Genomic DNA, 20,815 nt, shown 5'->3' with positions numbered 1-20,815 from the left:
TGTGCTGCTGTTCTACTTTTTCTCCATGACTCTGAACCCTTGCCTACCCCATCTCCAGTTCTGTATCACTTTTGAACACAACAGTTTTGACTGCAGTTAGTTGAAGCAGAAAATTTAGACTAAGTTTTCTCTCCTAGTAGTTTTTAAAAATTCATTGAAGGCTCATGAATTTAGGCATTTTTAGAATTGAAATATTTTCTTTATTATCCTGGGTCTGTCTAACCTGGTAAGGTTCAAAAAAAATCCTCTGCCTGAATTATTTTTTTTTCCCCAAATTACCTATTTTGACTTTTTTCCCCACCAAATGTCTCCCTTTTCCAACTTGTAACCTCCATCTGAACAGCTCAGAATTCCCATTTAAATACTGGTGCTCTTGTATTGTCCCTGAACTGTCACAGGGCGACTCAAAGCTTGTAATAGAAATTGTGGCAAAGAAACAGAAAGGTTTTACCAATGACTTTGTTTTGTTGGCTTCCTTTCTGTGCAATGCAGTTCTCCTGGGCGTCGTGGACCAGCGAGTTCAGGAGGAAGTGTTCCAGGCTGAGATGGAGCGGAAACTCGCTCACCTGTTCAACGAGGCCTTGGTCAGAGGTCGGATATGGAGACGGGCCAGTTTTGCAGGCAGCAACATCGTGCAGGTATTAAGAGCTCAAAATCAGAGGATGAAAAATAAAGAATAACAAATTACTGAATAAGTTAGTGTTAACAAAGTGTTCAGGTTTTGAGTTGAGAAGTATAACTCAAAGGCATGTGTCACCTTTAGCTAGTTGGTGATACTTGTGTTTTGCATCTAAAATACGGTTCTTCTTTTAAGCACCACATATATCCTTTAAGCTAAACATAAGAAATGCAAATAACTGATTAAGTGCTTATTAAAAATTTTTGATGGCTTCTTAGAAACAACGTTGAAAATTATTATTTCACCAACATCTTCTTTTAAAAATGTTCTATCTTGTTTGGCTTTCATGGAGTGCCTAGCAAAAGGAGACAGGATGATCATCTGAAAAAAAATAATCTCCTAGGACAGCTACTTCATGCTTCTCTGTGATGTTTTGCCAGTGGTGTAGAAATACAGAGTAGAATTGTGTGTGACTTGATGCAGCAGTAGAGTAGTACATTCTACCCCTTAACTACTTCGTCACAGTAGTCCTGGTCACAGGATTGGATTTCAGGTTAAAATTAATAATCATGCCAAATTTTGCACACATAGCAACATCTGTTATCTGGATTCCAGTGCTGCTTTAGAATTTTGCCACAGGTGGATTTATTCACATAAATCCAAGAAGACTTGGATATTTAATTGAAAGTTTTAAATTCTGATGGTTCTTTCTAGTCAGTTCAACAATGTAAAAGCCAAAATACTTTTTTAATGGCTCATCTTCTTAAAAATTATCTTTTCCAGCTAATTAATTGACAGCTGGTTTACCTCCCAGGTGCCCTTTTTGCATTTCAGACCTATTGTCTTTATTTAATTTAATCCTACAGTTTTTGGTACCACTTAGAATTCCAAATGTTGGGATATTTTTACTTCTGCTTTCCTGTCTCAGAAACATCTGTTTCAGTAATAGAGATTTTATTTTATTTTTCTTTTGTACAGTTTTGAATTGCTGCACATAGGTGTCTGCTTCGGTTCTCCTATTCCTGGCACCTCTTACTGCACTTTGTTCATTATGCCTTTGTCCTCCCTTTGCATATAAATTAAACAAATATTCCTTATGTTGCTAGGTACCACAGCCTATAAAATGTGTATGTTTAGATTACAATTTTATGACTGCACAATAAAGCTCAGGTAATTTATCTTTTTCATGCACAAAATTATGGGCACATCCTTTTTAGATAAGGAGTAGTATTTTGGAAAGTGAAAATACAGCATTTTTCTTTTGACTTTGTATTATGTACTGGGACATAAGATGAGGTGTGCCATGTTTGTGTGATGTTCCTGACAGCGGTGCTGCTCATTTATGCCACTTAATTAGTGCAAAGAGCTGCCAACTGCTGTCTTTGGGCAGAGGAGGATTCTATTCATTACAGTCAGCACATTTTACCATCACAGGGCTTCTCCAGCTGCTCCCAGCCTACACTTTCAAGTAGGGTTAGAACTGTAATAAAGGAGATGTGGATGAAGGGAGGCTGAAGAGATACGATGCATGCTCGGTGTCCTCCTTCCTGCATGACAACAGTGGGTACGTGCAGGTACTACAGCACCTTGGTGGCTTCCTTGGCAGGATGTTCAGGTGTGTGGCAGGTGAGACAGCCTGAGAGGCTGTTTCGTGCTGCTGGGCCGATGCACCCTCCTAGTGTGCTCCATACTGGAGGATAGTCTCTTTCAAGGGTGTTCCCCTGTTAGCTGAGGATCTTGTCCATAGGCATCTGTTTATAAACCTTTTACTACTGTTAATTCTCTTCCTCACAGCCAAGTTTTATAAGCTTTGTTTGAAGTGTGTCTGTGTCTTCTGGGAGAGCTAATAACATTTCTTGTGCTTTATATTCAGATATACATATTTTATATATATATTCAGAAATATATCTTTCTTGCACACATATCAGTGACTGCTATGATAAGAACAAAAGCTGCCAGTACCAAAAGTGTTGCATAGTTTTATTAACAGAACATGTATATATCCATTAAAGACTAGACTCACATTTCACTTGTGTTGTGAGCCTTGTTATGGTTTGAAAGCAAAACGAATGAGAGGCTCCAAGTCAGAGATATAATTTAATATGAAGAATAGTAAAAAGATTAAAATAAAATAAATGCACTAACATGAAGGATCACTGACAGAGTCAGAATACAACCTGAGCAGGATGGTGGAAGCAGTCCAGGTGAGGTGCTCTTCCTGAAGCAGTGATCCTGTAGAATGGTCTGGCAGCCCTGCTCCTCTGGGAATCCAGTGGATAAGTGCCCTTGCACTGTCCCACATACCAGCTTATATCCAGGTGAGAATGCTTGGCTCCTCCCCCTGAGTAGAGCATCTCACAATAGCATGAGAAGTGTGAAATGGGTCCTTGATGGCCCATTAACAGAGATAACCCCTGGAGGGAGTTACCTGTGAGTCATGGGCCATTAGCAGAAGACACCCCAAAGGTCATTAGCAGAAGACACCCCAAAGGCGTTAATGGGCCATTAGCAGAAGACACTCCAAAGGCCATTAGCAGAAGAGGCAGGGGGCTTGGGAAAACACTAGCCCACCTGGTTTCAACACTTCATGAAGATGGTGATAGAATAAATACTTTGTGTACATCCTACACTGCAACCCAGGACAAGCCTGTAGACCAGAGTTTTCCTGAGGTGAAAAATATTTATAGTGTATTGAAGTGTGACATTTCTAAGCTCTGTGGAAAATCAGGACTGCAGGTCAAGAGGTGAAGCAATTATTTGTGAATGTTACTGCAGGCATATTAGTTTCCTTTCACATGCTCAGGAAATAGAAGTGATACTTTGTGAGATTTAGGTTTCATTTCTAAAGGCATGTGTTAGTACCTAAGAATGTTAAAAATTATGCTTTAAACCTAGACAGTCTGAAAAAGAGCTTTGGAGGGTACTCAAATAGCAGGCTTCCCCCTCCTATTTGACTGTCTGTGCTGTTAACAAGTGGCACTCCACGACAAAAAAGAAAAAAAGCCTGTAACCATTTTGTACAAAAAACCCTCTAAAGCCTCACACCTGATTGTTACCCTTCTGATAGTTCCATTGATTTTTGTGATGTTGTATTAGTGTTTTCAATATGCATCTTCTGTTGCTGCAGATTTGAAGGCACATGCTTACTGTGGTTTGCATTGCCTGTACAGAGGCCTGTGCTATATTTTGTCAATAGTTTACTGTAATAATTATATTTTTATTAATATAATGAGGAATTAAATGGCTTAATTGTAGTTTAAAAATGCACCAGCAGCTAATAAAAAAATTTTATTTTTTCTTCATTTCAATGTGCTTGGTCCTTTAAATCTAATAGAAAGTGAAAAGATGATCCTAGCAGATTAAACGAAGAAGAATGTTCTGATTTAAATTACATGTTAGGCAGCATTTTAGTTGCAGTGTGTGTGAGGAAGTAGCAGCTTCTGGGAGAATGTAATGACTGAATTGAACTTTTTGTTAAGGCAAAAATTCATTTCTGCTGGCAGCTTATGTGTCTCTTCTGTCTGAGGAAAGCCTGGCTTGCTGTGAGTTTTTAGGTTTATAAATAAAGCCTTTGTACACTGCTGCTGCTTCACCTTTTCCTCTGCGGCTTTTGGCCCCTTCAGTTGCTGTCCCAGGCAGCAACTTGTCAGGTTGCTCAGAGCCTATTTGTACCTGTGTGCTGACCACAGTACAGCTTGAATTAATTGCTCATACACTAAAATCACGCTTTTAATAAGACAGAAGGAAGATATTTTTTTTTCCCCCAAAGTGATGAAGGAAGGGAAAAAAGGAAAATAATCCTCATGCACAAACACTGGAGATTGTGTGTGCATATCTGCTTGTTTCTAAGTAATGCTCATGCCTTCAAGATTCTGAAGCAGTTCACCCAGGGGTTTCTTGCTCCTGTGGGGATTGCTGACCAGGATATCCCACTGGCTGGCTGGGACTCTGAGAATGTCTTGGAAGCTTCCTCTCCACTTGAATTTCCATGCTTGAACTTACAAACCAGATTCTGTTATCTGAACACAGTTAAGCCTTTCCTCTGTGGAGGTTAAATGCACATCTAGCATCAACAAAGATGGTATAATTTATGTACACAGAAGTTGAATTAGTCTTCTTTTCTTTTCTCCCTCCCCCGCCCCCCCCCCCGCCAACTTTCTGCCTCCTGCATTTAAAAATCAATCTCCTCCCTCCCTATGTCATCCCGCACTGCCAAAGTATAAATGTAAAATGCTTAAATGCTTCCTTACATGTGGGCTGCTTTGCTGGATGCCTGGCAAATAGTATTTGTCTCTGCTTGCATTCTTAGCATTCTCAAGGACATAGACTAAACCAGTCTGAAGCTACACAAAGAGTATGATTTCGAACCATGTGTCACAAAACTTACAATACAGAAATTCTATTAAAAACAGGTACAGTGACTGTGTACCTCAATTCTGTGACCAGATATAAAACAGTTCAGACTCAGTATGCCATTACCTGTGTTTCAGCAAACTCAGAGGCTAGGCTAGTTACAAAAATCAGTAAGTAAAATTTAGTGACTCAGTATGGCTGAGATGAAAACTGAAGTACTGATATTGTCACAGGTACTGCATTTATGTACTAATCTAATTGTTTTGTATTTGCTTCCAGACTATCCTGCTAGTCATCAGCTTTCCCAGACTAGAAATCCATAACTATCTCCCCATGGTTTTGAAATTTTGTCTGCAGCTTCTCTCTGTGAAACTTCTCTCTCTGTGTGGTGTAAGCAGTCCTAAAATACTGTGTATTCAAAGTGAATTATTTCAGAGAAAACTTAGCTTACGATAGTGAGCTTAGCTCATCAGCACCAGCCTGCACCTCCACGGAACTTTTTTGTGCTTGTTCCCATGTTCTCTATGCTGTGTTGAAATACCTCCAGCTACTTCTTTCTGTCTCCATTCTCACTGTTCTCACTCGTCCCTGTTCCTCAGCATTGAGAGCCATATGCTGTTGTTTTTAATTCTGTATTAAAATTTGTACAGTTTCAATTGTGACAACTTGCACTGGAATATTGTCCTTCTTACCCTCTGCCTTTTCTAAAGGCAGCTGTGGAGAAGTTCCTTTGTTAACCCATTCAGTCACCTTGGGACCATTACCTGGTGTGTTTAACACATAATTATACTCCTCTTTGGCTTCTTCACAGGCTGTAAAATATGTCACAGTTCAGTTTAAGAATTTTCTAATTTTCTCTGATTCTGTGGCTTTGCTATGCACAGAGGGCCTTCATAAAATTAAAATGAAGAACCCATTGTTTTCAGTCCCAATGGCCTTTCCTCACCCTCCATGTGAGTTAAATGCTGTTTGGGAAGGTTTTATCTGTGCTGGAAGCAGATACCAGTCTGTACACTCTGCTGCTCTGTGCACTGAGACCAGGCTGTGGCAACCCACCTGAAGCAGACATAATATAAAGCTGTGAGAATTTGTTAACTAATTGTATATTTGAGGTTCATTAAGCCAAATTTAGCTTTGCAGCCACCAAATATGTGTGTTGAAACCTTATTTATTGATGCTGTTTTGTTATCTTCAGGCAGGGATTTGTTTTCCCTTAGCTGGTAGAAGAGGGAATGTGTTCAGGTGATCAGCAGCATCATTTAATAGGTCCTGTTAGCAGCTCTTGATGTGTTTCAGAGATCTGCACGTTTTTCTGCTCTATTTGTAGATACTGTTTCTTGAATCAAATGTGGCTGACACTGAACATTATTCTTTGCTTTCAGCTGATTTGTCCTAGAAGACTTCTATGTCAGTTGTGCTTTCTTTTGTTTCATTTTTCTCCCCTCTTAAAAAAAAAAAAAAAAAAAAAAATATATATATATATATATATATATATATATATACACACACATACACACACACATCTTGCTGTTACCATTCCTGGGAAATGCTTTTTTAGGACATGTTGAGTTGCTGTTCCCCAAAACCAGAGCATCATTCCTATTGAGCTAGAAATTGTACTTGTTTCCTTCAACATGATTTGTTTAGTTGGAAACTAGGAAAGAAAACAATACGAAGATTTGCTTTGGTAAGCCTCAGACATGCAAACATTTGTGTGTTTGCTTTACTTTAGCAAGTATGGGCAGTTTCTGAGATTATAATTTATTAAATATGTACTTTATAGCAGAAGGATAATTTGGAGGGAAGCAAAGTACATTGCTCTATTTATGTCAGCTCCTTCCAGAGCCCTTCAAAGTCTTAAAAAAAAAAAAAAAATAAAAAGAAAGAATACCTCCTACTATTTTTGTCCTAGTTCTTATTAGAGCTCACCGTTACATGGTAAATGGTTAAACAGAGAAGACTTGTTATATAAAAAGATGTAATTTTACAGGAATTCAAAGTTATGTGATTCTCATATGCAATGTAGATGTTTGGTGGCTAGAGAGTATCTACAAGGCTTCCTCATAGCATGCATTCTTTTGATTATTAATATCTTTAGATGTAAGTAGGAAGAATTGCATCCCACAGCGTCAAATACATTCCTTCCTGAAGAAAGGTGGATGCCAAGGGGATCTGTTTGGAGGATGAAGGTGACTGTGCTTAAGTTGAAACAGAGCAAACATGTTATTTGATGCTAACAGAATATTCACTTGTGTAGCTGCTTAACATTTAGAAAAACTGGAGCAAAGAGGAGAGGTGTATGTGTAATGAATAAAAAATCAAAGTTAGAGGAGGTATTTAGAGAAGGAAAAAGTGCAGTCACACTTCTTCTAACCAACAATTGCTAAAGGTAGTAGAGGCTTCCAGAGTGGCAGTGTTGTCATCTTTAGAGTGAAGATAGTTCTCTTGCTTACCAGATGTGTACATTGTTAAGATACAAGTAGGAGAGGGAAAAAGGAAAGGTTTGCCATAAAAATGTATTTTATAAGGGATCACTTCTTTTGAAGTTTTCCGTTCAGTTACAGTAGGGGAGAGAGAATATGAACTGTAAGACCAAATGTATGGGAGCTCCAAATAAATACAACTTCAAATGTAAAAGCTTTGCAATTTCTTTTCAGATTGTGAATGTGTCACGCTTAGTTGGTGTTGACAACCCTGTGGAGCTGATCTATTTCGTGGAGGACCAAGATGGGGAGAGACTGAGTGCTCTGAAGTGCTCAGACCTGATGAACAGAGTGGATATCCAGCGGGCTGCCATCATCCTTGGGTACCGCATTGAAGGCAGCGTTGCACAGCGTAAGCCCTGTCAAATCCACACTGGTACCAGCAAAGGCAAACAGGAGAGAGAAGGGTGTCTTTAGCTTTGGAGGTTGTGGCACTGCATGGTGCCCACTGTTGCAATGTTTTTTTCTTGGAGTGCTACAGCTTTGACACTCCTGAGGAAATCAGTTTTACCAACCTTGCAGTGAGCTAGCAGTGTTGTTTTGCCTTTTGAGAACCCTGCTGAGCTTAGGGTTGCAGCAGGGTCCTTAAGTCCAGCCTCACTGCATTTACTCTGTGCTTGTGCTGGAAAAGTACTGTGCTGATTAAAAACCTTCCTGCCATTTTCATCTCATCCTGCTAGTTCAGTATTTCTTTTCAGTTTATCTTGTCCAGGAGCTTGCACAAACCCCACAGTTGTGTGATGGGAGGGTGTTGGTATGAAATGAGTGTTTCCTTTAGCTGAAGTGTAGTTTAACATAAGTCACTGCTTTTTTGTCTAAAGTATTTTCTCTGTGAAAGATGTACACTGAGGGTAGTTGGGGCACTTATTTCTTCCACTGAATATGATTTACCTTGGTTTTATTTGTTTTTCCATCAGGAATATATAAGTAATATGATCTTTTAATGAATATAATATGAAATTAATGTGATTTTTTTTATTAGATACACATCGGAATAGATAGGATAGGTCATGCAAAGTCATATAATTACTTTATTCAGGAGACCTGGTATATGAAGAGTTTTCAGTTAGTAGCGAGACAGAATACCTACTCAAAATTCTGTGTTACAATCAGAAAAGAAACTTAAAGGTGTCTTAGGAACAGACAAGTATGATCTGCAAAATACTTCATTGGTATGAATGTTTAATTGCCTTTTCTCACTTCTGTGCAATATGGAGGCATGAGTTACATGGTACCACAGGGTGTTTTGCCAACAGAACAGGAATGTGTCTGATATTTAAAATTCTCTGCAGAAAGAAAAAATAGAAAATAGTAATAATTGTACCATCTGTATGTGTTTCTAAATTTTGTCCCTCATTAAAACAGCTGTGCACACATAGATCAGTAGCTCATATACATCTGCTTAATATCCATTGATGGACTGTAATGCTGGTTAGACAGAAGTGAAAAAAGTTTCTCTTTACAAAAATGATAAATGTTGAACAAACTTCATAAAGTGTTGATAGCTTATTGTGCATGTTGAAACTTGTTATCTTTGACCTGTATTAGAAAATTCTTCGCAGACTCACAGAGTCATAAAAATCTTTAAATGCTTCTAATGAAAGAAACTAGACCAAGAAAAGGTTATTTTTATACCAGAAAACATAATGTTAGAAATGAGCTGTTAGATATAAAAAATATAAGACTTCTATATTCCTTTAAGTTCTAGACTCCTCATTGGAATGGCTACTAGTAAAATGATATATTGAAAAAATAGAAATACTCTTTTTAATTTGAAAACATCATTTTTAGAAAGTGCATCAATTTGACTAGAAATGTATTATTGCTGTAGTTTTTAGTCCCATAATTAACCACTTTGAAAAATTATCAAATAAATGTTTTGTCATTTATTTCAGTTTACCTTTTACAAGAATGACTTGTTTGATTACATTTTCCAGCAGTTTTGTCTTCTGCTTGGGGCTAAAGTATCTCATACACTGACAATGAAACAGAGAGAAGAAAAAAGTAATCACCAGTGCAGAACTATACACCTTGTGGAGGAGGTTCAAATTGGTTTTGATAACAAAATGTTAAAGAGGCACCTGGTGATAGTGCCTAAAGCTGGAAACAGGCAGAAGTGTTGGAAAGTCCCTTACCTTTGCTAGTGGTAATTTTTTTAGACCCGTTACACTATGTCAGCTTAGTTTTGGGTTACAGGATGATGTGGCAGAAGTGCCATTTTCATTATTATTTTAAGCACAGGTCTTCAGAAGGTGAGCCAGGACAATTGATCTCCTGCCCCATGCTTCCTGAGCATGACATACCTTAATGTACAGTGGTATGCCATTTCCTGTGATCTGCAGCTGGTTTCTGATAAATTCCTTAACTAGCATTTACAAGAACATAAAAATAACCTTGAAGTGTCCTTAGTTTAAAACATAACAACATAATATTGCTGTCTTCCTTCTAACTTTACAGCTGTGGAGAAGCTGAAGGAGTCCACTTCAGAGACACAGAACAGCAACCTCTGGATTATCGTTGGGGTGGCAGTCCCAGTTGCCGTAGTACTTCTGATTGTTACTATTTTATACTGGAAACTCTGCCGAACAGACAAGCTGGAGTTTCAGCCAGACACAGTGAGCAACATTCAGCAGCGACAGAAGGTAAAAGGGGAAGCTGTGCTGAGAAGAGCTTGAGCATTCTGAGAATAAACAAATGTGAGACTCTGAGGAATACCTGACATCCTTAACTAGCATGTGTAAACACACTTTCAGAGCACTCCAGTTCAGAGAGGGGAGCAGGAGGGAAAGAGGAAAGTAGTCTAATGATAGTTGAAGTGAAGAATCCCATAGTGTTTTATTTATTCTCCTGGGTACTTGATACTGCATTAGATAAATCCATCCTTCTGAAATGTGGGCACTGAGGCTGAAATGAACCTTTCTTTATCACTTCATTTCAAGGCTGTGGATGGGACTGAATAGGAAGAAATTTACTGAGTCTTGAATTGCTGACCTTGTTTTCCCCAGAAGGCTGAATTTTTCTTTGGAGAGCTTCTGCTAACCAAATCTTGTCAGCTAAAGTGTACCACCCATCATACTTCATACTGGAACTAGAATTTGCTAGAACCTATCCTGGCTGCTCCGTGTTCTGCCAGGTCTCTTTTTTTTGCAATTGTGAGAACCTTTTGCAGTGCTAGAACATTCATTTGTGGATCTGTGTGTGCCTGCATAAGTGAGCTTGTTGCCCAGTGTTGGTTAGGATAGTGAGATATTCAGTGCTCTTGTCTTTTTCTTGCCCAAGAGTGTAAATCAAAAAAAATTGTGATTCAAGTTTTTCACGAAGGATATATTCAGTAAAAAGAACGATACAGTGCCTGAAAGGTTACTTTCTTTTTACAGCCAAAGCGAGTCTATGTGTGTCAGAAATGCTTGTTACTGACTATACCTCCAGTGGCATTAATAAAGGCAAAATAATCTGCCTGTGCTAATCCTGTGGTACTGCATTCATGTTCTGCACTGTGACCTCATGTTCAGTCACACAGTTTTCTCCATAACAAGCCTTGTCTGTATACCATACTTTTTCAAGATAATTACTGATGTGAAATATGAGAGAAACAGAGAGCGCCTGCACTTCCAAAGCAGTCAGAACAAATCAGTACCAACTTGCACTTGTCTTGCAACTGCAAATTGTGTGTCAGAATCCAGGCTGGCAACAATGGGACCCTTTGATGAATGCCACCCCCAGTACCTTGTTTCACCTCTGCTGTGGTAATATGTAACACATATTTTTGACTAAGGAAGTTCCCTACAGTAGTTTTGAGTAATTTTTGAGAAGGGTCAAACAAAAGAAGCAAGAGAAGACCATTACCCTTGGTACACTGTTTGATCACATTTTCAGTACCTCTCTGCTATCACAAGCATTTTTGTAAGGAAGCAGTTGGGTTGTATTGGCTGTAAGGCCAGAAACATCTTTTGTGTAATTTCATATAATAAACTTCCATTTAAGAAAATGGTTCAGTTGCTTTTCCCCACAGCTTCCACAATATTTTTCATCTCAATCATTCAATGATCAGAAGCCTCAACCTTGTTTATATGCTAGTCTCATTTTGGATTGCCTAGGGAACCTGTCACTTTGCCTTCTTTGGGAAAGTTGCTGTAAGCAAACTAGAAAGAACCAGTAAGGACATCTAGTTTAATCCTTGTGCCACTGGAGGTAAAGCAATAAAAAGTGTCTTAAATTTTTATCACTTTGCACATCAAGCAAACCTGGAAGAACCTACTTTGCAAACCATTTCCTCCTTTCCTCAGAATAAAAGCAGTTCTCTTGCTTCCTTACTATCAGAGTGTCATTGGGATTTCATGTCTTCAAACAGTGGGTTGGAATTCCAGGTCAGAATAGGGCGTGTTTAACCACCACCAAAGACCCTCAGACAGTCAAAACAGCATACAAGTTACTAGGGACATTTGGCCTGATCCTGCCTTCTGAAATTGCATGTAAATTTTATACTTTTTATTACAGTAAATGCAAAGAAGTGATCAAAGGAGTGTCATCATGTGTTCAGGAATTTATGTCTGCAAATAAACTCCATAAAAATGGACCAGGCTTCCTCTTCCTCACCACAGCCACAATTATTTTCAGAGCTTGACCTTGGTACTGAAGGAAGGTGAAAGCCTGCACTACATGTGTAAATAGAACGATATTTAGGTTAGAGATCTGAGTTTTTTCTCTTGGAATCTATATTTAATTTGTAAAAATTGTAAAGATGTATTTATAGTGTACTAGCTCTTCTCACTTCTATTAATACTTAACAAAAATTCATTTAAATGCAGAGTTTTTCATTAGCATATGTATGGCATATCCATACTAGAAATAGAAGACAATATTTTTCAACCTTGTAATAAGTCTGTAATACGTTTTGTGCTTGAAAATGTGTGTTGATTGGAAGATAAGAAACTGAGACACCTATTTCTTGTTCAGCTGATACCTGATATACTCTACTGGTGGAGCTCCAGGGGTGTCACCAGTCTTTCTTCAGTGTGTTCAATTATCCACTTTAATGTAGCAGTTCAGTGGGCAGTAGAATAATCCATTAGAATTTTCAGTAGCAGCTGATAGAAAATTATGTTACCTGTGGCTTAAAAGCCTGGAATGGGTTTGGGAGTGAGGGGAAAAAGCCTGTTTGCTTCGTGCTGCAGAGGCAAGACTAAAAGACTAGTTCCTTGGAACATCAAGAGAGAGAACCCTGTAAATATACTGTAAATGCAGATTGCGTAAATAAGCCACAGGTCATGTAGGAGCATTTATTCTTAGTTAGAATCTCTCTTACAAAGTTGCATTATCCTCTTCAGAAAGATTCTTAAACCCTACAAATTTTAGTGATTCTGTAGCCCCATGTGTCAGTCATGTTTCCTTTCTTCTCTTTTTTCATTTAATTGTTTCATTCTGCTTTGAAACTCCTGGATTTTCCTGAAGTGTTTTGGTATTCACTCAGACAATATAAGTTTTATTTTTAATTTTTTTTATGTAAAGGTTCACTTCTACAGAGCTGGTGTGATTTCTGTGTTGGTCACCATTAAACATAAGTCATAAGCTTCCTAACTTAACTGTCTATCTTCTGATGAGGGAACCCAGTACTAGTATCTGCCGTTGGTTAGACCCTATATGACTTTTGGTTTTATGGGGTATGGCTGCTTGGGTACACCTTGGTGAGGTGAGGGTCACAAGGTCAATGTTCTACACAGCAATTCAGTCATACTGCCAGCATATCATGCCAGCACAACTAACTGGCTTTGGTCCCTTAAATGCTCTGTGCACACCTCTTTAGAATGGTTGGGTCACAGTCCCTCACTTGTGATGGTCAGTAATAGCAGATTTCCCACTTGAGTTTTCCCACATGACTGTGTTGAAAAATACCCAGATCCTGTGGTGACAAGTCCACAGAAGAACCCAAGATTGCATCAATATTTATGGGCCACAACAGCCTTGAAGCTGGGCTTGAGTCCAGTTGTGCTGCTTGGCCCCACCCTTAAGGCCTGATCATTCTCAAGAGTAGTATAGATAATAGCAAGGATAATGTTTCTTCTGAGGTAATGACACAGGCAAGGTGGACTGTATACAGCAAAGGCCTGTTCTGCACATTGGATGTACCACTCCACCAGTTTGTATTCTTTGCATCTGGCCTTCCAGCTTCATTATAGGATCAATGTCTTGCAGACAGGATGGCACAAAGATCCTGCTTAAAAAGGCTTACAATGTTACTTCCTGCAAGTAGTATAGAAAGGGAGCCTATTATTAAGGGATTTTTTTACTTATCTGCTGCTTCAGTGAATATGAACATAAATACATGGGAAAGAAAACTTTTGTGGTGATTGATGGTAGCAAAACCAGGTTCCATCATAAAGTAGGAAAAAATAAAGTGTCTTGAAGAGATTGTGATTTGCTCATCCATCCATTTGCGTCAAAACAGGATTAATAATACCTGTAAAATATTGAGTTTCTTTTTCTATTGGGGAGATTAAATGGGAAAACATGCTTAGATCAAAGTTATTTTTATGCTTTTTAAACTGAGAGTTAAGGAAACAGGAGAGCAGTGAATCTATGCAAGATTCATTGGTCTGTGCAAGGAAATTCTTTTAAAGAGATGATACTAAGATATTTAAAGGGCACATCAAATATTCATGACTTGTTCTGTAAGCCATAGCATCCTACTGGAAATTCACTTTGATGTGACTGGGTTGTTGAACTGGATTAAGATATCTTTGCCGTATGAAGTAAAAAGATGCACAAGTGGTATTTTTAAATAACAAGATTTTCTCTTTTCCCATTGCCTATTTCTGCCATAACATTGTCCCAACCTTTTGCTTGTCCCAAGCTTTTTTTTTTCCTGAAAAGAAGCTGTGTATTTTGTGGGCAACTGTATTTTCGCCATTTGTTATTTTTCTTTCATGGAAAACTCAATGAATTTCTTTAATGCCCAAACCATCATTTTGCTCTGTACCTGTACTCTTTCGTACTCGGCCTCTGATTTTTTTTTTTTTTTTTGCAAAACGACTCCTTTTCTCTTCCCCAGAGAGCAAAAAAAACCCCATTTTATGCGTTCTCCACAATGGAAGCAGCGTCAGCAGTATTATTTCTTTCTCTGGGGACATTCAAAAATTAAAATAGAACCTGCTTCTCTCTAGGGGTTTCACTTTCTCTTCTCTGTGTACAAGCATTTGAAGAAAAATGTCAGATCCCTTCCTAGGACTTCTCAGAGATCATTTCAGCTATAGACAATTATTCAGGGAAAGGCTCCCTGCCCTAATGGCAAGAACTGGATAAGCTAATTGGCAGTTTATAAGGTCTTGGATGTTCTCCTGTAAATGTTGGATGTGCTGAAGTCATTGCTTCTGCAGTGATAGCTTTGAATGGCTTGCTCAGTTCCTTGTTTATCCAAGGGTGCATCCTAAAACCCGTGGGGAAGGATACCCAGTGAGATGTCACTCCTCTCTGCAGCCTTCTGCATGCCACTGTGCTTTTTGTAGACTGAGTATGTCCTTTCTGGTTCAGTGTCCCTCCTGTGTGTGTTTATACATGGCAGAGGTGGAGTGGGTTGGTCCCCATAAAGCCTTGGATGAAGTACTGCGCCTTCTCCTGGAGCTGCAGCACAGGTAATGCCAGAGCTGGAGGGCTACCAGTTTGCCTCATGTGCCAGCACAGCTCAGCTGAAGTGTCATCATCACCTGGGGGCTGTCACCAGCCCCTACATGTCTGCTCTAATCTGCTCACGGTTACAGGTAATGAGTCATGCCTCCTGCAAGATGTCTGAGAGGCACTTGTGTGGATTTTTATTCCTCACCTCCAAGCAGGAATATCTAATATCCAAATGTCATATGTCAGGTGTAACTTCACAACTCTGAATTGAGAATTTTGCTTACTATTGTATAGTCAGTAGACTATCTCTTGGATGTTCCTAAGATCAGAGGCCAACCCTGCTGGAGGCTAAATATTAAGCTTCTGCCTCTGATGCAAAGAATTCTTGTGATGTTTCAACATCCTGTAATCCTTTTGTTCATCTGTATAATGTTGAGGCAACAGCTCTGCACTGCAGAAAAATTCAGTCAAAAGAAACTCATGTTAAGAAAGGCAGCTGACACCAATTTTATAAAACCTACTTGAAAACTGAGTTTATGAGTTTATGCAAGAGATTCATGTTTGCATAACAAATACCATTCATTTCTAATAGCTACCTTGACTATCTATCCAAACTGTTGTCTTTTTGGGAAAGGCATACAGGATCTCCTTCAGAGTCAATAGCTGGATTCTAACAAGGGAATGTAGTATTCAACATCTTTATTACTTCTCAACACGTTTCTCTGATGGCAATTCCTCTAAAAGAGCTCTTTTGTTGTAACTCTTCCATAGGAGGATTAACTATTCACAAATGGTAGAAATAAAATACTACACTTAGTTATACTGCTTATACAAATAGATATGAAAAGGCCAGCTAGCCCAGATGCCACAAGGAAAAGCCTAGAGAAGTGGAGAAGGACAGGGTGATATATGGATTGCTTTGCCTTGAGTAACTCTTCAGCCTCCAGTTATTTGTGTCTTGAGGACTGTGTCTAGAAGCTATGATACTTAGCAACCCTCAACATACTTCTTTTCCATGAACTTGTTTGCTCCTTCTGAACTTATCTGAGCTGCTGACAGGGATTTCCACAGCATGTTACATGAAGAGTCACATCATCTTGTTTCACCCTGCTTTTATCCTGCTACTGCTAAGTTTTCTGTGATGCCCCTTAGTCCTTGTATTGGAGGGGACAGGGAATAGCTGGCACTAGGCACTTCATCTTTGCCAATCCTAACTTTATAGACCTCTGTCATATTGCTATCTCTGTCATCTCTTTTTCCAACTAGAGGAGGTCCAGTTTTCTTATCCCTTCTTCTGAACTGGCATTTGAACCTTTGAGTAGTGTGGACATTTTCTAATTCTGTTCCACCCATTTTGAGAGGGGGAGAGTAGAACTGAATAGGACATTCAAAATGTAGGTGATCAATGGATTTATAGAGTCATGTTTATGTAGTGGTTATTTTTCAAAAGGAGTTAAACAAAAAGAATCTGTTTTCAAGATACAGGTTAAATCTTGTGCCATCCTAAACATAATAAACCTCTGAGATTAATACTGGGAAAATAAGTTTTTCTCTCCTAGCAAAAGACGATAGAGAATTTACTGTAGAATTTAGCTCCCAATGTTTTGGAAGCATGGAAATGCATCAACATTAAATCATTGTTGCATAAGGTTTTAATGTGCTGCCCACTTGTGGTTGACACTTACAGTTTCATTTCAGTAAGCAGAATATTTCTGCAGTATATGGGAATGTACTTTCTGTGCATGTTAAATTCCTCTTAGGTATATAAATGTGTGAATCATTGAACCCAACAAAATACCAGCATAAAAAAAAAATGAAAATTGCTGACCTATGCTCTATCTTGGAAGTCTTTAATTAAAAGTGGTAGCACTTTTCTCATTATTTGTAGAGAGGATGTGTTTTTTACTGTGCTGTCTATATGCTCTGTGCAGATGGTAAAAGCTGTGTTAGAATGTATATGTTTGCTTCACAGGTTCAGAAAAGAGTTCCCTTAATTTGTAGTTTTATGTGTTGTACTATCTCTCTTAGAGTTTGCAGTTGGTGTTGGAGTTCTTTACATGGCTGTAGAGGAGTAATTGTTTAACATAACATAGGGACGAAAGTCTGATGAAACTGAGACAGCAGTGACCTGCCTGTTGTATAAAGTTGCCAATCTTCTTCTGACTTACTCCTGGCACTTCCATCCAACCAGTGTGCAAAGAAACCTCACAAACTATGATTAATGCCACCCAGTGGCATTTCTGTCTGAGAAGGAAAGCTAAAACTGTGTGTGATTCAGGAACAAAAATCTGCCTGTTACAGCAGTTATCTCAGCAGCCTGTGGGCATATATGTATTCAGAGTTATGGGCTTTCAACACCATGATCCCTTTTGTATTTGGTGAAATTTACGGAGCTGTCATGGTAATATTAGTGTGGCAGGAAGAAATGCACAAAGGGGAAGAAGAGGGATGGTGAAAATCCACGAGAAGAATCTTTCTTAAAGTATTTCAGGACACAGGTGTCTTGAGAATCTCAGGCTTTATAAAGTTTTGAAAGTTCAGGGTTTTCTTTGTTTTTAATTCCACTCCAGAAGAAAAATTCCTGAGGTGGTATTTTCTGCAGGATTCCTGCTTTCCTTACTATTTTTTTGGTGGTAAGCAGAAACACAGTTCTGAGTTTCCAGTACAGGGAAAGAGAACCAGAGGCTGTACACCAGCTTGTTCTGATTTTCTGTGCCAGTGTTGGCTATACAGTGTGTTACTGTTTTCCCAACTCGATGGGAGAAACCCAAGCAACTCTAGGTATATTTCTTTTCCCCAAGGTTTGCTCAACTGCTTTACCTATTCCCAGAATGGTAATATTTGACCAAAGTGCTATTGTGGTGACAAATGGAAAGAGATTTGTATGGATACTTGGTCCCAAGATAAGAAAATGGGTGGTATTTTGTGCATGCAACCTCTTTTTTGGCCCTCAGGTCTCAAAACCCTGTTTCTGGTTTGAGGCTTGCCATAGAGGGCACAGATTGTCACACTGCTGTAGTGGGAGGGTGATGGCATCCCAAGTAAGATGTAATAAATACAGGGAACTGTCATTGCACATGCACTTCTTTTTACATACAAACACCGTTACCAAATGAAGATATTTAAATTAGAGACTTCTTTTTTTGGGTCCCTAAACATATTTTCTAAACCAGCAACAGTGAAGGAACCCCTTTGCACATTTCTCAGTGTTGCTTAGTGTTGGGTTTTTTTAAAAGTAGACTTGGAAGAAGTTTGGCTTATGGTACAAATAGGTTGCATCATATCCCATGTCAGAAAAGAGACACAATGCCACAAAAGGACCTCCGGAGATACAAGTGGGTCTTTTTTCAGTATTTTGAAGGTGGCTGTGGAGTCAGAACTCTCCTTCTATGTGATCTTCTAATACGCTTTTTTCAGGAATGAAAGGGTTTTGTGTCTTAAATCAGATATACATTATTGCTATTAAATAATCACATGTAAAAATTCTATTCATACTTTACAGGCAGTCCCTGGCCATTATCTCAAAGGAGTTTATGATGAAGGAGAGCAATGTAAACAAAAATACAGAGGTTGCACTTATGTGGGAGGGTATGTAAGAATGATGATATAAAAATGAGCTGAATAAGAAAATGAGACTCTGAAAGGTGAACATGCCTCACTACTTCTAAAGTCTTACTTATTGGTAGACTGGTAGGTGTTTTGACTATCTTGTGGAACAGTGACTGCAAACCATATGGTGAATGATCTTTGTGGGAAGACGATGTAGATGACTTCTTGGATAAGACAGTAGTCATAGTGAAAAAAGAGTTAAAATTAAGAAGACGCTACCAAGCACACAAACAACTAAAAATTACTATCTTTTTTGATGAATCATGAAAGTAAGACAGTGAATTCACACTAACTCATGTAATGGTGCCCTGGGGATATGGACAAGAATTTGGTGGTGTGAATGTCAGGTTGCAGAGTCAGTTGGCAATGCGTAGTAACTTTAAGCTGTCCTAAATCACACTGACTTGCATCTTCAACCCACGTTAATTTTAAGAACAGTGTGTCTCATTGTCTTGCTATGTTTAAGCTTGTAGACTTGCTTTTTTTTTTCTGAAAAGTTTCTTCAGCCTGTAACATTCCATATGCTAGCGTGATGGTAAGGTCGTAAGTCAGCAGGACTTCTTCACAGGGATTCTTGTCCTGTTCACAGGTTATGCACTGACACTAAAGTACATGCTTAACTCCTTTATTTACTTAGAAATGTATGTTACAGCCTCTGCTCAATTCAGCTGGCTCTACAAAGAACAAGGTAAGACCATGGTATAAAATCAGTAGAAGATGGTCTTAATACATTATTCTTCATGCTATGTCCAAATTCAAATTCTGCTTGTAGGAACTACAGGGAGAATACTGAGTTAAGTGTATTTCTGTTATTCTGCTTTCTGCTGAAATTACTCACTGACCTGTGAGAAGCATTTGCTCTCTTGAGATGACAGTTGTTGACATTCCTGATGTGTCTCTGCATCCAACAAAACAATATATTGGCAACCATTTTATATTTCAGTGGCTTGAATAACACTGAAACTATTATCTTCTTTTATGCAATAAGAATTGACTGAGGTGCACAGACTTTGTAGGCTTCTGTAGAAATTATTTGGTTTTTTATTAATTGAGTTTCAAATACTGGTTTGGGTTTTTATTTTTTCGTTCAGTATGTAACAATAGAATTAAAAACACTCTTGACTTAGCAATATTGAAATCATCTTTCTCTAAGATTTTGGCAGATTGAGCATTTATATAATAATATAATTCCTTATGAATGCAGTAATTTAGACATGTTTGTTTTGGTGGTAAGCTTTAGAGTAGTTTCTCTCTTTCCCTTTCACAAATATACTGAAGATAAACAAAACCTCTAACAACTTATATTTAAAACAAGAAATCTTTGCCAAGACTGGTTTTGTGCAGTCCTGGGAAAAGGCACCTGAGGATGGTGAAAAGATGCTCCTTTTCAGTACCTGAACAAATAACAATATCAACACAACTTAAAATGCTCTTACAGAGATACTGCATTGTTTTCTTGGTGGTATATATATATACTCATATATATATATATATATATATATATATATATATATATATATATGAGTAGTAGATGACTGATCCACATTACCAGTCGCAAGATGGGCAGAGGTGATGCAACCTCTTACATAACTTGATATAAAGAAAAGAAAGAATTCAGCAGGTGGCACACAGAATTTTCTAAAAAAATGTTGGAAACATCTTCAGTCAAGAGCAACACCATTCATTTCACTGAGTCAGTGATCTGACTGTCTGGTCTTGAAGAAAGCAGAGTTGTGGTTCAGTGTCCTTCAGACACTTCTCACTGAAAATGTGGATTTTGGCTGCTGTCATCTCTCAGTTAATGTTGCCATGGTCTACAAGGAGAGGTATGAGAAGCATAGATTGTGTTTTTAAGAAAACAAAGCAGGCTTATGTCAATGTTATTTCTACAGTAGTAATCCAATTAGTATTTCTATTTTTCAAATAATACTACTTTCAGTAAGTGATTTTATCATTTTTAAGGGCCATCTTTTCATATTCCGTCATGTAGCATGTGTTATATGTATGTATTGTCACATTTTTCTATCATATTTTTCATTCATATGCACAAACATATACATATGTGTATACAGTCTCTGTATTGGCTGGAGCCGGTAGTGCCAACTTAAGTATTTTAGCAGGAGATACCTAGAAATGTTTG

At 38.3% G+C, this 20,815-nt stretch overlaps 1 protein-coding gene across 5 annotated transcripts in view; it reads left to right on the top strand.

Annotated features, from left to right (window-relative positions):
* KIAA1549 overlaps positions 1 to 20,815 on the top strand; it is a gene marked incomplete at its 5' end in the record, with an annotated part of 160,517 nt that overhangs the window by 105,894 nt on the left and 33,808 nt on the right. For all 5 annotated transcript variants that reach the window (XR_014589924.1, XM_083859885.1, XM_083859887.1 and 2 more), the window contains 3 exons: positions 493 to 638; positions 7,630 to 7,807; positions 9,913 to 10,097. Coding sequence is in view for 4 of the 5 variants with exons in the window: in XM_083859885.1 (XP_083716011.1) it covers positions 493 to 638; positions 7,630 to 7,807; positions 9,913 to 10,097 (509 nt within the window). The remainder of the gene's footprint in view (positions 1 to 492; positions 639 to 7,629; positions 7,808 to 9,912; positions 10,098 to 20,815) is intronic.

This window comes from Zosterops lateralis (assembly GCF_965231275.1).
Source record: "Zosterops lateralis genome assembly, chromosome: 4".
Taxonomy (NCBI): Eukaryota; Metazoa; Chordata; class Aves; order Passeriformes; family Zosteropidae; genus Zosterops; species Zosterops lateralis.
Note: the sequence above shows the minus strand (reverse complement) of the source record. Positions and strands in the feature narration are given on the sequence as shown.